At 41.3% G+C, this 14630-nt stretch overlaps 2 protein-coding genes across 5 annotated transcripts in view; both read left to right on the plus strand.

Moving 5' to 3' along the window:
* The window catches only part of fam184ab (family with sequence similarity 184 member Ab), a 48814-nt gene extending 46628 nt beyond the window's left edge, over positions 1 to 2186 (plus strand). For all 4 annotated transcript variants that reach the window (XM_060041605.1, XM_060041604.1, XM_060041607.1 and 1 more), the window contains one exon: positions 1285 to 2186. In XM_060041605.1, the coding sequence (XP_059897588.1) occupies positions 1285 to 1366 (82 nt within the window). In that variant the 3' untranslated portion in view covers positions 1367 to 2186. The remainder of the gene's footprint in view (positions 1 to 1284) is intronic.
* A 1321-nt stretch (positions 2187 to 3507) lies between these two features.
* Positions 3508 to 14408, plus strand: mcm9 (minichromosome maintenance 9 homologous recombination repair factor). The gene is made up of 14 exons (XM_060041603.1): positions 3508 to 3744; positions 4154 to 4307; positions 4930 to 5036; positions 5499 to 5705; positions 6087 to 6168; positions 6688 to 6888; positions 8009 to 8134; positions 8471 to 8590; positions 9847 to 10021; positions 10207 to 10409; positions 10756 to 10959; positions 11126 to 11208; positions 11627 to 11772; positions 12201 to 14408. Exons 1-14 carry the CDS (start codon positions 3559 to 3561, stop codon positions 13939 to 13941), a joined length of 3735 nt encoding a protein of 1244 aa, XP_059897586.1. The 5' UTR covers positions 3508 to 3558; the 3' UTR covers positions 13942 to 14408.
* Positions 14409 to 14630: the final 222 nt, after the last annotated feature.

The raw sequence follows: 14630 nt of genomic DNA on the forward strand, positions 1-14630 counted from the left end.
TCTTCACATACCTATACCTGTACTTGACATGGGCAGGGTTACTCGGTTTAATAAATACCCTTCTGATATATGCTATTCTGTTAGACATTACACAAACCTCTCCAATGGGGTACTATTTATCAGGCAACACAGCCTAAAGATTTGCAAATGTCAACTTGCTTGCAGACCCATAATTGAGACAGTTTGGTTTTTGCTGAGGAAAGGTCATTTAATTTGTTGAATTTATACAGAATATAGATAACCAATAATATTGTTGTATCAGGTATCTATTCCCCCGAATGGCCAATTAAATATGTCTTTACCGATAGCAGCAGTATGACTTGTAAAATGCGAGCATTGCCAAAAACAGGGACACACGCACATTTACACATCAGCAATAGCTGTCTATATTTGCTCCATCAGAAATACCAATTTAATTGAATGCAAATTAATTAAAGGTTGTTGTGTTGTGACAATGAATTGCTATATTGAAAATGAAAGTTAAAGTTTGACAAAACTGAAATAAGCTCATTATTTTATCTAATATATCCAAATGTATGTGTCCTCAAAATATACTTGAGGAATTTTGAATTTGAGTTTCAAGACGAAGCACCATGTTTTTGTAGGCATGAAGGCAATAGCTCTGAGCAGGTAAAGAGCAGAGGGAAGGTTTTTGGCAGGGGATTGTAGGGAATTGAATTGGGTTACAGAGCAATGAGAAATAAGGTGTTAGGCAAGTACCGGTAATAAAAAGTAATGTTCGACAAAACTTTGTACCATCAAATGCTGAGATAGGATGACGTTTAATCATCCAATCCAATTCGATATTTGGAGCTTCAAGCTCTGTTACAATTGATGTTAGACTTGAAAACTTCATAGGTTATTTATACATAAGAAAACCTAATATTATTAAACACCACCTGTTTTCCAATTTTTTTGTGAAACATTCTGACTTCATTCTCTGTACATGTTTTATAACTTAGATAGCCTTACTTTTACTCCCAATTACTCCCAAGCATAGTGAGTTACGCACAATGGCCAGTTCAAGCAATTAACTAAGTGGACTAAGAGTTTCACTGGCATGAATGTATTTTTCCCTGAGCACACTGAGACTTCCTAGTAGGACTATGCTAAAATTTACTTTGGAAGGTTCTTGTTGATATCCATGACATTTCTTAGCTACATTACTTGTATAACTTGGCTAGAGAAGACTTGACGTTAAAACAATTGTTTTCAACTTTATTCCCTAATCTTGCCTGTTTATACTTTGTGTTGTCATTTTGCTTGTGGTTTCTCTTCTCCTAGCCCTCCTGAAAGTACAGACTCCCCAATCGGCTCCCCAGACCCTCAGAGGCAGGAGTGGTATGCCCAGTACTTCTCCTTCTGATGGACATAACATGAACATTCAGCATGTCAAACCAAACGGCAAAAATAAAAAAAAGAGAAAATAAATAGGAAAAAAGTGGATAAATATCAGTATTTATTGTCATTTTGTATTTGTTAGTTATTTTTGGGGTAAAGGGTGCGGCGGAGAGGGGTCGATTCACTTTAAATTCAGCCAATTGTAACAGATAGTTCAAGCATTTCAAGATTTGAAATCGTATATATCTGTCCAATAGACTGTAAAAATTGATGTCATACTTTTTCCATCTATTTTTTCAATGATTACCCATGACCCTTCATGTCCCCCTGAGGTCCCACTGGATTGAAGTCTACCTGGCTCATTAAGTGTGTAATCACTCGGTCATACTTTATTTGTTTTATTTATGTGTATTATGCATCAAGGTCCTCTAAATTGTTACGTGAAACAACAGGATTATGTTTATTTGCCAACTGCTTGAACTTAGAAACAAATGTCAATTTCTATGCTGCTAAATATGAATACATTATACATATATATATAGATATAGATACATATATAGATATATATCTATATATATGACTCAAAATGATGGTACGTTTCATGCTTGATTAGCCATCCCTTTGTTTTGATGCTTAGTGGACACAAGCTATGATTTTAGGATGGCGCCATCAAGACACGTTTGTTACAGACACATCAAGATTTTGGTAGAACATTGAAAAACTGTTTGTATCGTCATCTGTCTCAACACAGATATGATGTCTCAATGATTTTAAAAACAAAAATAGGATATTTTATATTTATATTATAATGTGTATGCTTAACTAATAAATTATTGTGAAATGAAGCGGTGTTGTCTGTTTTGTACAATGCTTTAGTTCCTGGACTGCCAGTTGGGGGAAGGTTGGTAGAGGGTAGAGGTGAGGTAATATGATGCATTTTTATTCGATTTGTCTGGGCCCAGCTTTAGTATCTTGTCCATTATGGCGTATGTCTCATATCCAGCCTAGAGCAAAAACACTTATACACATGGACATATGGAGGGATAACAATTTGCATTATTCAACAATATCAACCTATAATTACGTTATCTAGGAGGTGTATACATTGTGTGATTATTATTATGTATATTAAATGGTTTGTGATAATAAGGCTATCAAGAAGAGCGGGGAAGCGTAAACATAATTCATATAATTACTGGGGATTTATCTTCAGTTCCTGATCAGACCTCCTGCCCAATAGGTGGCGGCAACGCACTATACCTCTTAGAACTACCCCAATAAACGACGAAGAAGAACCTTCAGCTTTTACCCGCGGACGGAGTTCGGAGTTTGATGTTGTCATTGCGTAGCGATGGTTGTTTAACCAGAATGAATACTCAGAATCTGACCAGCTATCTCTGTCCTGCTCGCCAATACTAATGAATGATACGTTACTCAGCATAAGGTAACAAGTTAAACCTAGGGTTAAAGTTTATAGTTGTTCCATTATCTCGAGAGGCTGTACGTTATATTACACTATAAGGCATGTAACATACCGTTAACGTTAACCTAAAAAAAACCAGGTGGTGATTAGTAAACAATTAACATTATCGTTAGTTAATGTCATATTACCCTTTAACGCCCTGATGTGTCGAGCTTCTTTATTTTACGTTAAATATAAAGCAAACCCATAACAACAGAACACTCTTATAGACTGACCAGCTACCAGTCCACTTAGTTTCTTGTGTTCATCTGTGGTAATCTGATTATACATATACATACCCGTTGCGTTGATGTCATATGGTGATATCAGGGAAGTAGAGAGTTAAACATGTTCGTGAAACTCTCGTGCAATTGTCATTCTCACCGTCGATTGGAGGAGGCGAGCAGTTAGTTGTTGTACAGAAGGAAAGGAGCAGTGTGTGGATTTGGAGCAGCTGAGCTGCTGCAGCTCTTGTGTTGACGGTCTGGGCTGATCACAACCAACAGAATTCATATACAGCATAACCAATTACATTTGTTATAGGCCATATGGCCAAACCATTAGTGCATAAATATCTACATCTTTAAATGACTGAGCCATTGCTTACTTCCAGTGTAACACTGCTTTGACGTTTATCAAATCAGCTGTCTTCTTCAGACGGCTGCTTTCCTTTTCTTCTAACTGCCACTGCTCATCTCCAGGAAGTGTACGAGCAATACAACAACAATGACTGTTTTCTATTTCAGAAGGTAAAAATGGCCCACACATCTTCAAGCATGTCGATTAATCCAAATCAGAAGGATTTGATTGGCCAGATGTTTGAGGCTTATGTAACGGAGCATCACTCTGATGACATACTGAATATTGTCACAGAGGCCTGTGAAGACACTCATCACCCGATTGTTATCAATGCAATGACACTGTTTGAGGCCAACATGGAGGTAAGTGAAAATGCTTTTTGCTTTTCTTCACTGATTTATTGTTTATAATAGCTACAGTTAACATACAAATGCTCAAAGTGTGTCACCTACTGTTTCATTTACATTTATGCAAACTTGGATAGGTTCAGTCCGATTAAGGGCAAAATCTCATCAATAGCAGACAGATGTTATTGGATGACGTATGATGACTATTGACTGTTGTAGTATATGTGTTTAGTATTACAGACACAACAGGACTTGGAGTTGCCAATAAATTGTAGTCATAATCATATGGTAAAACTGTTATTGATGAATGAATCATAACATTTATTTAATTTCTTATTTTAAATCCTACATATTATGCATATCAATATGTCAACATGTAGGGTCATGTTAAATTACAATAGTATTATGATTCTGTGGACGACAGGTTGGGGATTATTTCAATGCCTACCCCACTGAGGTCCTTGCTGTATTTGACGAGGCACTACAGCGGACAGCAGTGGCGGTCACACAAAAGGCTTTGAATACAGGAGGTGGAGGAAAAAATCAGCTGAAATACCACTTTCATGCCCGCATCACAGGTTAGACAGTCCTCAGTTCACCCAATAATGTTTTGTGGATCCTAAATAATGTAACGTTTTTCTATTTTTTCCTTTTTATTAGTTCTACTTAATTTTTTATTGGTCCTACCTCATTATGTTTGCTGTGTGCAATAACTTAGTTATTCATTTTCAAACAATTATTTGACGCCTCTGGGATTCTTTGTCGTGTGATTCTTCTCTGCTCCATTTGATTGAGAAACCAAATAAAATGCCTTGGGTTTTCCTACAAAGCATTTCAGGACAGAAATAGATTGAAAACTATAAACAAAAATAAAAATGCTTTTCCTAGTTGGCGAGCCATGAAGGAAGCCAAAAACTATTTTTGTGCCACGTTAAGCGACTAAGGCTACCACAAAATACTTGCAATTATGGGAGCAAATCGGAGGCTGCATATTTCATCATTTATAAAAACATTCACAGTGCATTCTCAAGGTTGTTTTGAAAGTATTTATTTTTCTCGAGACAAGGCTGATGAGGGGCTAAGTAAAATATAAATGTAAAAAGTACTTAACTGTTGAATTTTGTAAATAGTCCCTTGAGCAGGATGGGTTCTATATCCCAATGTGTCCCACTACATGTTCTGTTCCTTAAACAAGTATAGGTCTCCCAGTGTGTCCAGAGCTGACCAGAGACACCATCCCACGGTCAAGAGATGCAGGACACTTTCTGTCTGTCAATGGAACTGTAATTCGCACCAGCATAACCAAGGTAACGTCCTAGTTGATACTGTTCATTCGTTTTTAACTGATAAATATATGAACCTGTGCTCCTGCTGTGACCTTCACAGCAGGAGCACTTATGGCAGACGCTGGAATAGGAATTCATGTTTAATAAGGGGTTTAGGTAAGAAGTTAAGTTACATTTTGGTACCAATCCTATAAATATTTTTGGACAACCTTTAAACTAAAATGATCAGTTAGAATTTAGTCTCGACTATATGGTCAGCATCAGCACGTATTTCTGGTATTCTTCATAAGTTATTCCTCAATGAACCACTTTAGCTAAATTCCATGCAAATGAGTGTCTTGTGCCTGGCTAGTTTGCCAGTTGCTCAGGCCTAGGCCAGTAAACATTCATTCATCTGGAAATGTCAGCAGAAAGACAAACACACCTATGCTTTAAAGTTCATTCATGTCTGTTTTGTTGACCTAATGCCATCTCATCATGTAGGTGCTGGAGTACGAGAGGGACTATATGTGTACCAAGTGTCGTCAGGTCTTCACCGTGAACGCTGACTTCGACCAGTTCTACACTTTCGTTCCACCCACGACCTGTCCCAATTTGGAGGGCTGTAAGTCCTTCAAGTTCGCTTGTCTTTCCAAAGGGTCCGAGCCGTCTGCCTGCAAGGACTTCCAGGAGATCAAAATTCAAGAACAGGTAACCTTGGCTTGTCAACAACTGACATCTGGCATATGTGACGCATAACCATGCCTGTCTTCTAGGTACACTATCAGACAGAAGGTGGACTGCAACATGTTTCCTGTCAAGCCTCTTACTAAACTTTACGATACAATGGGACTAGCCTGCCCTGCCCTGGAATACCCTTGACTCATGAAACTTGATGTATTCGAGTTTCTTATTTTAGTAATCTAATTACACATGTTCTTATAGTTGTTATTATTCTAGATTAACTATAGGGTTACTATCTTAAAAATGAACCATTGCATTTAGGCTGACCTGGACTTCTTTCACTATTTAAATTGCTTTACATACTGATCTGAACATTCTCTTTAATGCTCCTCCCACCTTTCGCCCCAGGTTCAAAGACTCTCCGTGGGCAGTATTCCACGATCAATGGTGGTTGTATTGGAAGATGACTTGGTGGACATCTGCAAATCTGGTAACATTTTTTATAACAATTTTCCTCAATATTTGGTTCTATAAGTATTAAATAGAAGATTTCATGAAAACAAAAACTAAGTAAATGATGATTATCAGTCTGGCCCTCGCTGAACAGCAATTGATCGCTACACATGGGCCTATGCTCTCTTCGATCTCGCCGAAAGCACTTGGGCGCCACCATGCTTTTGAAGGTCTGCACTTCCTGTTCGTAATGCTCCTAACGCCCCCCCTCTCAAAAAGCTGACTGTTCTTAAAGACAAAGACAGAACAAACAAAAGCCTGGAAGAGGCTTTCAACAGGCTTGAGGGCAGTCTGATCTGCAGAGAGAACTCTCTGTGAACTTGCCAGATCAGGATGGTCTCAAAAGGCTATAAGGATGCATTACTCTTGCAAGATATTATTATTATTATTTTTTTTTTAAATCTTCAGTTTTTCATTTGATATCCTCAGTAACTGTATTGACTGTACATATGTAGTTAACAAGCATGACAACACGTGTATGTCTCTCATTGCACAGGAGATGATGTGACGGTGTATGGGGTGGTGTGCCAGCGCTGGAAGCCGTTTTACAATGACTCCATCTGTGAAGTGGAACTGGTTCTCAAGGCCAACAACATAGAGGTCAACAACCAGCAGACTACTGCAACTCTAATGATGGAGGACATCCAGAAGGAATTCAAGGCCTTCTGGGAAAGCCACACAGATGATCCCATAGCTGGTATGATATATACCGTATGTATCGGAATGGAATCGGTATTGGACCATTTTTATGTTTAACGGAATGGACAGTTTTTTGTAGACCCAAGATATATTGTTAAAATTGTCTATGTAAATCAGCCATGATATTTGTTAATCTCACCTGGTCTCGCAGAGTATGTGTGTTCTGAAAAGGGGCAGTTGGTGAGTCATTATCATCCATTCTATGCCTAACAAGTGTTTGGCTGCTCCTATAGCTGTATCTTTGTTTAGTCCAAAACAAGTAAGTGCATACAATTTGCCCTGGCTTGGCCGTTCACCCCAATAGTGCCCATAAACTAACAAATCCACAGTTGCATTGGACATGCTCTTTGGGGAAAAGGTAAAGTTTATGTTTGGTTTGCGGTACAGTATGTACATTCATCATAGGATGCATTTCAATCCGTTATAAAACACCCCCTCCTACACTTGACCTGGCGACTTATTGAAATGCTGCTCTGCACCAAATAATCTCTGAATAATCTTGGTGCAGAGCCTATAACGCAGCCACCATCTCGGCTAAGATAAGCATGTGCAGTGGCATGTAAACACAGTATGAAAACATGTGGATTTGTTAGTTTGTGGGCACTATTATCTGTGGGATAATAGTGTGTGGGAGAGGTTAAACCTTCGTAATAATAGACTGTATGTCAATAGCCAAATGCTCTGTTTCGGAATGAGTCTGCACTGTGAGGTGTGTGTTGGACAAAGATCAAGGCAGGTTTACATCTTAACATAGAAAATGTCAACAATAAACCCAGGGATTCAGTATGCATGACTTTAAGTTTAGATTGGAAGCTACAATGCGTGTTCTGTGTATAAACTTATAGAATTTTAACATTTAACACGCATATTAATCACTTTGACTAGCCGTTTTGGTTGCATGAAAGGTGAACGGTCCCAAGGCCGGTACTATTTCCATCACCACTAACATGGCGTTTCGTCTTTTGGGTGTCACTGTATTTTATTTTAGATGAAGGTTTAGACTAGTTTTATTCCTAAATGATTTCAATGATTTAATAATGCGAACAATTGCCTTGTCCCCCAATCATAATGCCTATTTATGTGTTTTGAAACGTTTCTTTACTATCTTTTATGCCCAGGTAGGAACCAGATATTGCTCAGCCTGTGTCCACAGATCTTTGGCATGTACGTGGTCAAACTGGCAGTGGCTCTGATCCTGGCAGGGGGGGTTCAGAGAATAGATCCTAATGGAACCAAGGTCAGAGGTAAGCCTTTATTTCTTTGGCTTTTGGCACAACTGAAAAACACTGTAAAAAGGAAACAATAACAGAATGTTTCATTTTCTATTACAATATGAACATACATCCTAATGAAACTTTCTCAATTAAGTAGTACATATGGTCTAGATGTATAATTCATGATTGTGGTTTACAATTGGAGATTGAGACATATTTTAATGTGTTGAGGCTAGCATGCTAGCTTGTGTTGCCAAATCAAGTCATTTTGCCATTGCATCTCAGCCAGCCATTTTGTCTGAGAGAAGGGTGGATCAGTGTATTGTCTGATTAGCGTACAATTATTTTGATATTTGTCCTACTCAGGTGAGTCCCATATGCTGCTGGTCGGGGACCCTGGCACCGGGAAGTCTCAGTTCCTGAAGTACGCAGCTAAGATCACACCCCGCTCGGTGCTCACCGCTGGAATAGGATCCACCAACGCAGGCATGTTGCAACCAACTTTTCCCTGCATCTGTCTGAATGCATTTCTGTTGATTTTACGTACTTGTTTGTTTTCATTCACACAAAAAGCACACAGAAAACAATTTAAACAGCCTGTAGGTTTATATTTTAATAATGATGCATTTATATCATGATTTTCAAGGCAAGTTGCAAGGGGCTTAACATATTGAGTGTGTTTTAAGGGGGTATCGCACCTCATCCTGTGCCAGTGTGTTGCCCCCAACTGGTCGAAGCACAGCTGCGTGTGGGACATCACAAGGGGCTGGTGTCTAAATTACACCAATGCCCATTATAGACTCAATTTACCATTTGGTCTATATTCCTGTGTCCTCATCTACGGTCATCAACTCTGGGGAGTAGTGATGTAGTAGAGAATAAGGTTGCGGATAGAAGTGGTCCAAATGAGATTTCTCAGCAGGGAATCCTCGATCACTCACGGGGATAGGATGAGGACCTCTCTTTGATCCGGAGGGAGCTCAGTGTTCCGGGAACGCCCAACTGTGAGTAGGCCCCGAGCTGACCCAGGACACGCTGGAGGGATTACATCGCCCAGCTGGCCTGGGAACGCCCGGGAAAACCACAGGATGAGCTGAAGATATTCACCAGGGAAAGGGATAGGCTGCCCTACTACCTTCATGAACCTTACTTGGAGAATTGGGACGGATGATGATGGATAGAATAAATAGATCTTTGTGCGAAAATATTGGGCACATTAGCATTGAACATGTCGCGTAATTTTGTAAGTGATGATAAGATGAACACTCTTTTCCCCTTGTATTGGGTTATGATGTGTGTGTTGTGAATATGCTTTTTTTTATATATATATATATAAATATATATACACACAGTGTTTCCCTGGCCCCAGCACTGTATGGTTAAGGCCGCCTTAACAACAATATGGCCCCGCCTTGACTACCAATTTATTTATTTTTCAGGTACAAAAAGAGTAAAGATAAATAATGCATTGGTTATACTGTTGCAACAATAGTCATGCCATAAAGCTTTTTGAATGGAATTGAAACGGCATGTAGGTATCCCTGTCTGAAGTTAGAATTAGTCATACAGCTGTGTTGTATTATAATAATGTGTGTTTTCATGATCTGACATCACTCTTGGCCATTGTCTCTGACCAACACCCAGGATTGTCAACACTGACTTGACATTTTTTCTTTTTGTCTGTTTATATTTCATCATTGAACTGTTTTTCTCCCCTCCCATTGCGCCCCGCCCCACCCCAGGCCTGACCGTAGCAGCAGTGAAGGACGGCGGGGAGTGGCATCTGGAGGCGGGCGCCCTGGTCCTGTCGGACGGCGGCCTGTGCTGCATCGACGAGTTCAACAGCATCAAGGAGCACGATCGCACCAGCATACACGAGGCCATGGAGCAGCAGACCATCAGTGTGGCCAAGGCTGGGTAGGGCACACGCACCGTTCAGCCAGTGGGTCACGCAGTGTGTCCACATCCATGTACATTGGCAATGTAAAAAAAAAAACATCCATGTGTTTATTTAGGTTTAAGACGGCAAAGGGGTGCGAGACAATGCTAACGCTGTGATGAGACCCACCCAATCCCTCTGTCCCACTGTCCGGTCTCACCAGCATGGTGTGCAAGCTGAACACGCGCAGCACCATCCTGGCGGCCACCAACCCCAAGGGCCAGTACAACCCCAAGGAGCCGCTGTCGGTCAACGTGGCCCTGGCCAGTCCTCTGCTCAGCCGCTTTGACCTGGTGCTGGTGCTGCTGGACACCAAGAACCCCGAGTGGGACCGCACCATCTCCTCCTTCGTGTTGGAGGAGAAAGGTGGACAGCATTTGATTTGACTTAAAAGGCTTACGTAGGAATTTGTATTTATATATACTATTTTCCAGAAGGGAGTAGAGGTGTCCGGAGACATCCCTGCAGAAGGAAATTAGGATTTTGTTAGATTGTTAGATTAGATTCACTTTGTTTATCTTATAACTGCCTGAATGATTCTCTTGGATTTAAAATGACCATAACATTATGTTGATACTTTTCAAACGTCTGAACACTAAATGGTAAAATAACAAAATAAGGTCATAGATTTAGATTTGAATCAATGCGGTATCACCAGATCAACTCACATGTTGATGCCTTTCTTCTTCCGTTGATCAATCCCGTTCCTCAGGAGTGCCCACCGAGTCCTCCACCCTGTGGCCCATGGAGAAGATGAAGGCTTATTTCTGTGTAATAAAACACCTTCAACCGCAAGTCTCTGAGGAGGCCAACACCATCCTGGCCCGCTACTACCAGCTCCAGAGGCAGAGCAACAGCCGCAACGCAGCCCGCACCACCATACGCATGCTGGAGAGCCTCAGCAGGCTGGCAGAGGGTACGTATGAGCCTACTACCAGGAACTGGCTGTGTCTAACCAGGGTCAGCTCTGGAGCCGTACGACGGCCACGGATGCTGTCCTCAATCAGATATATTGCTCTTTCCAAACATTGTACAATGAGGAAGAAAATGTTTATTATTAATGTTCATGTGTACCCCACCAGCCCACGCCAAGCTGATGTTCAGAGAGCAGGTCACCATAGAGGATGCTGTCGTGGCCGTCTCTGTCATGGAGTGCTCAATGCAAGTAGGTGAAGTCTGGACACAAAACAACAACCAGGGGTCATACTGTGATCGGATATTTGATAACGTTTAACTTTACCTTCGCATTGAGCTTTTTGATGTGAAAATAGGTATCCATACACATGGACTTTGGGTATGCTTCACATGACTATTCTTCCTGGTGCAGAGGCGTCTGTGTAGCAGAGGCCCGGCCCCAGCAGATGGCGCTGTTAGGCTAAGATCACATTGAACGCGGTCAAAGGTCCCTGTCACCCTAATCCAAATGGGGAAATGTACATAAATTCAAAGTTGATGTTGAAAGTCATCCGTAAAGATAAAGAAGATACTTACTATATGTTACTAAAACAAGCTATATTCGCTCATCAGAGCTTTCCCCAGGATTGACAAAGCTGGACCTATGTTAACATCAAACCTCTCTTAAGGGAGGAGCTCTGTTAGGGGATGCAAATGTCTTGCATACGTCGTTCCCTGAAGACCCCGGTCAGCAGTATCAAGTTCAGTGTCAGATGGTGCTGGAAGGACTGGGGCTGCCTGAGCTCCTCAAACAGGAGATGGACAGATTCAGCCGGTCAGTGTTCATTTGTATTTACAAAGGCTTTCTGGTGGTGGATAAAAGAAAGATAAAGACCTTGCCATCAATGGCATTAAGGAATGAATGACTTCTTAAGAGTTTAAGGTTATCAATGCTGTTGGATATCCTTCTCTCTCATGCACATGTAAGTGAAGATGATGGTATGGGGCTGTTTATGCAACAACTTTGAGCCACACTGCTCTGCCTTTCTGTTAATCGCTTGGTTCCCATTGATGAGAATTACAAAATAGCCGGTCCTATTTGTTAAAATGTGTGTGTGAGGGTATGTAGCAGTTTTCAGAAAATGCAAAAATCATCTCTTCTTGTTAAATTGCACAAATGTCTATCTAGATGGGACTCAAAGGATCTTGGATACCAACTGACCCAGCCTGATGCAGTGCTCTGCTGTGTTTTTTATTCTCTAGGTTGATGAGTGCTACTGCAAAACCGGGTTCCTTTGCTCCAGAGGGACACAATGAGAACATCAACACAACGCACTTTCCATCAGGAAAGAAACATAAGGAAAAAAACACTGACCAAGGTTACAACGATATCACAGAGAACGGTCTGGACTGGTTCCAGTCCCTGAACGCTGACCAATCGTCACCTTCGCCAAAAACGTCACCAATCATGACCTCAACACAACAGCAGCAGCAGCACAACAAAAACAGACCAGTGGCTAGCTGGACTTTTACTGTGGCAGCACAAGGCCAACTTGAGAACAGCAATCAACATGAGCAGTCACCCTGCGGACCTAGCTCCTCGTCAACAAGAAACGATGTGTCTCTGTCGAATAGGTCCCGCTGTGCAACAACACAAGCCACCTCAAGGGAGTGCACAGGCAAAGAGAGAGAGGGACCTGGCTTCAACTCTAAAACTCTCACTGAAAGAAGAGGCCAGACGGGGGGAGAGATGGGGGCGGAGGAATCAGTGGTTCAAAGAGTCTCCAAGAAACTGCGAACTAAACGCCTGAAGGACTTAGAGGGGAGCAGTGGGAAGGTCATTGAAGAGAGAAGAAGGACCGTGGTGGAAAACCACACCAGGAAATGTGATGTGACAGATTCAGAGAAGATGCCCCCCTCTAACGATCTATTTGATTCAGAAACAGGCAGCACTGTTGGGTCTGTTGGAAAAAAGGCAAAAAAAATAATGCAGGATACTGGTGTTTCTGGCAATACAGGGATACAAGACCGCATCGGGCCAATAAATAAGAAGGCTGGTTCCAAACAAAAAGATACACCTGGAGTGGAGGTTGGGACTGAACACAAAAGTGTAATCGATGGAAATCTGCGCTCCAAGTTCTCTGGCTTCACGTTCAATCCCAAAGCGAAGATGAGGCCATTGAGCAATAATCTTCAAACTGAGGTTAGCTCCAGCTTGAACACAGTGAACCGAATGCAACGTGACCCAAATCCTCCTCAATTCAACACTAATGCCCAGCAAGTTCACCACAGCAATGACCAAGTAGATGGAGCTGGCTCGCCTGCACCCCTGACAGTGGAGACACGGGGAATTCCACTAGAGGGAGGGGGCCGTACTGCAAGGAAAGTTACAGCTGGAATTAGCAGTGAGAGTGAGACACGACATCAAAGAATAGTAGCTGGTACTGAGACTAATTTAAATCATTCAAATGACACTTTATCTCTTATACCAGCAAATCATCATGTTTCTAATCCAGTTTCTGCACAAAAATCCGAGAGGCTTTCATCCACTGTGGCATCCACTACATTGTCGAAGCTCACAAGTTTCTCTTTCTGCTCTAGAGAGCCAACGCCTACAACATTAGGCTCCACTGACATGCAGAAGACGGCTACCTCTATTCAAGCAACTGATAAACAGTCAAAGTTATATACCCTGATTAAAGAAAGTGCAGTGAGGACAGCTGGGGTAACTATTAATACAGAACTGCAAAACAAAAAGGTTAACCTGGCTGAGAACCCTATTAATGTCAAAAGTGGTGTCAGGCTGATGGCTAACATTGTTGCAGAGACCACTGCCCCTTCTGGTCCCTCAAAGAAGAGGAAATGTTTTGAGTTGGGCCCATCCCCCAGTCAAGCTGGCCCCAGTACCAGGTGCAATGTCTCTAGCCTGTCGCTATTTAGTTCTGTGGACTTCAATGATCATGATCTAGATTTTGACTGGGACCAAGAAAGTGGGAAGTCGTAATTAACCTCAAAGAAAGCCTTTGAGCTATATGGAGTTAAATCTCAGGTTGTGTTATATAAGAAAATATGATAGCACCATTGTCCCTATTTATGAACAACGGGACAAGTTATACTCCCGGGAAAGATTTTCACAAGTTTTATTTGCAGTTGCTTAAAACTGCTTAACGGCTAAACAGGGCCGTGAGTTGTTTGTATGCACCATTGTTAAAGTATGAGCCCTCCATTGGAAATCAGGACAGTTGCAAAAGCAGGGTTGTGATTTTTCACACTAACTGCTCCATGAATGGAGTATTTGCTTGGATGCATCGTAATCCCTGTACATGCAATTCTTTTGTATTTTCATAAGACTGTAATAAGTGCCTAAAACGCTAATGCTTATCCCAGTCAAGAGGGATCATGTTTTTTATATCTGTAACCCAAGCTGTTAATGTTCCTTAACTGCAAATAAAAGCGGATCCCTATGAATAATACAGTGTTATTGATTATAAGCTTTGGTGTCTGTTAGAAGCACAGCACAAATAGCAAGGTGCACAATGACATCATGCAATTGAGTCGTGTTGATTTCCTGTCTCAAACCAGAGCGGTTTTGTCTGTCTTGGGGACCCCGATTTAAATACACAAAGACAAAGTAGGGCATTTACTTTGATTTGAAAGGCCAACCAACCAAAACACAATTCCCTTGCATGCAGC

The sequence above is a fragment of the Gadus macrocephalus genome, chromosome 21, assembly GCF_031168955.1.
Source record: "Gadus macrocephalus chromosome 21, ASM3116895v1".
NCBI lineage: Eukaryota > Metazoa > Chordata > Actinopteri > Gadiformes > Gadidae > Gadus > Gadus macrocephalus.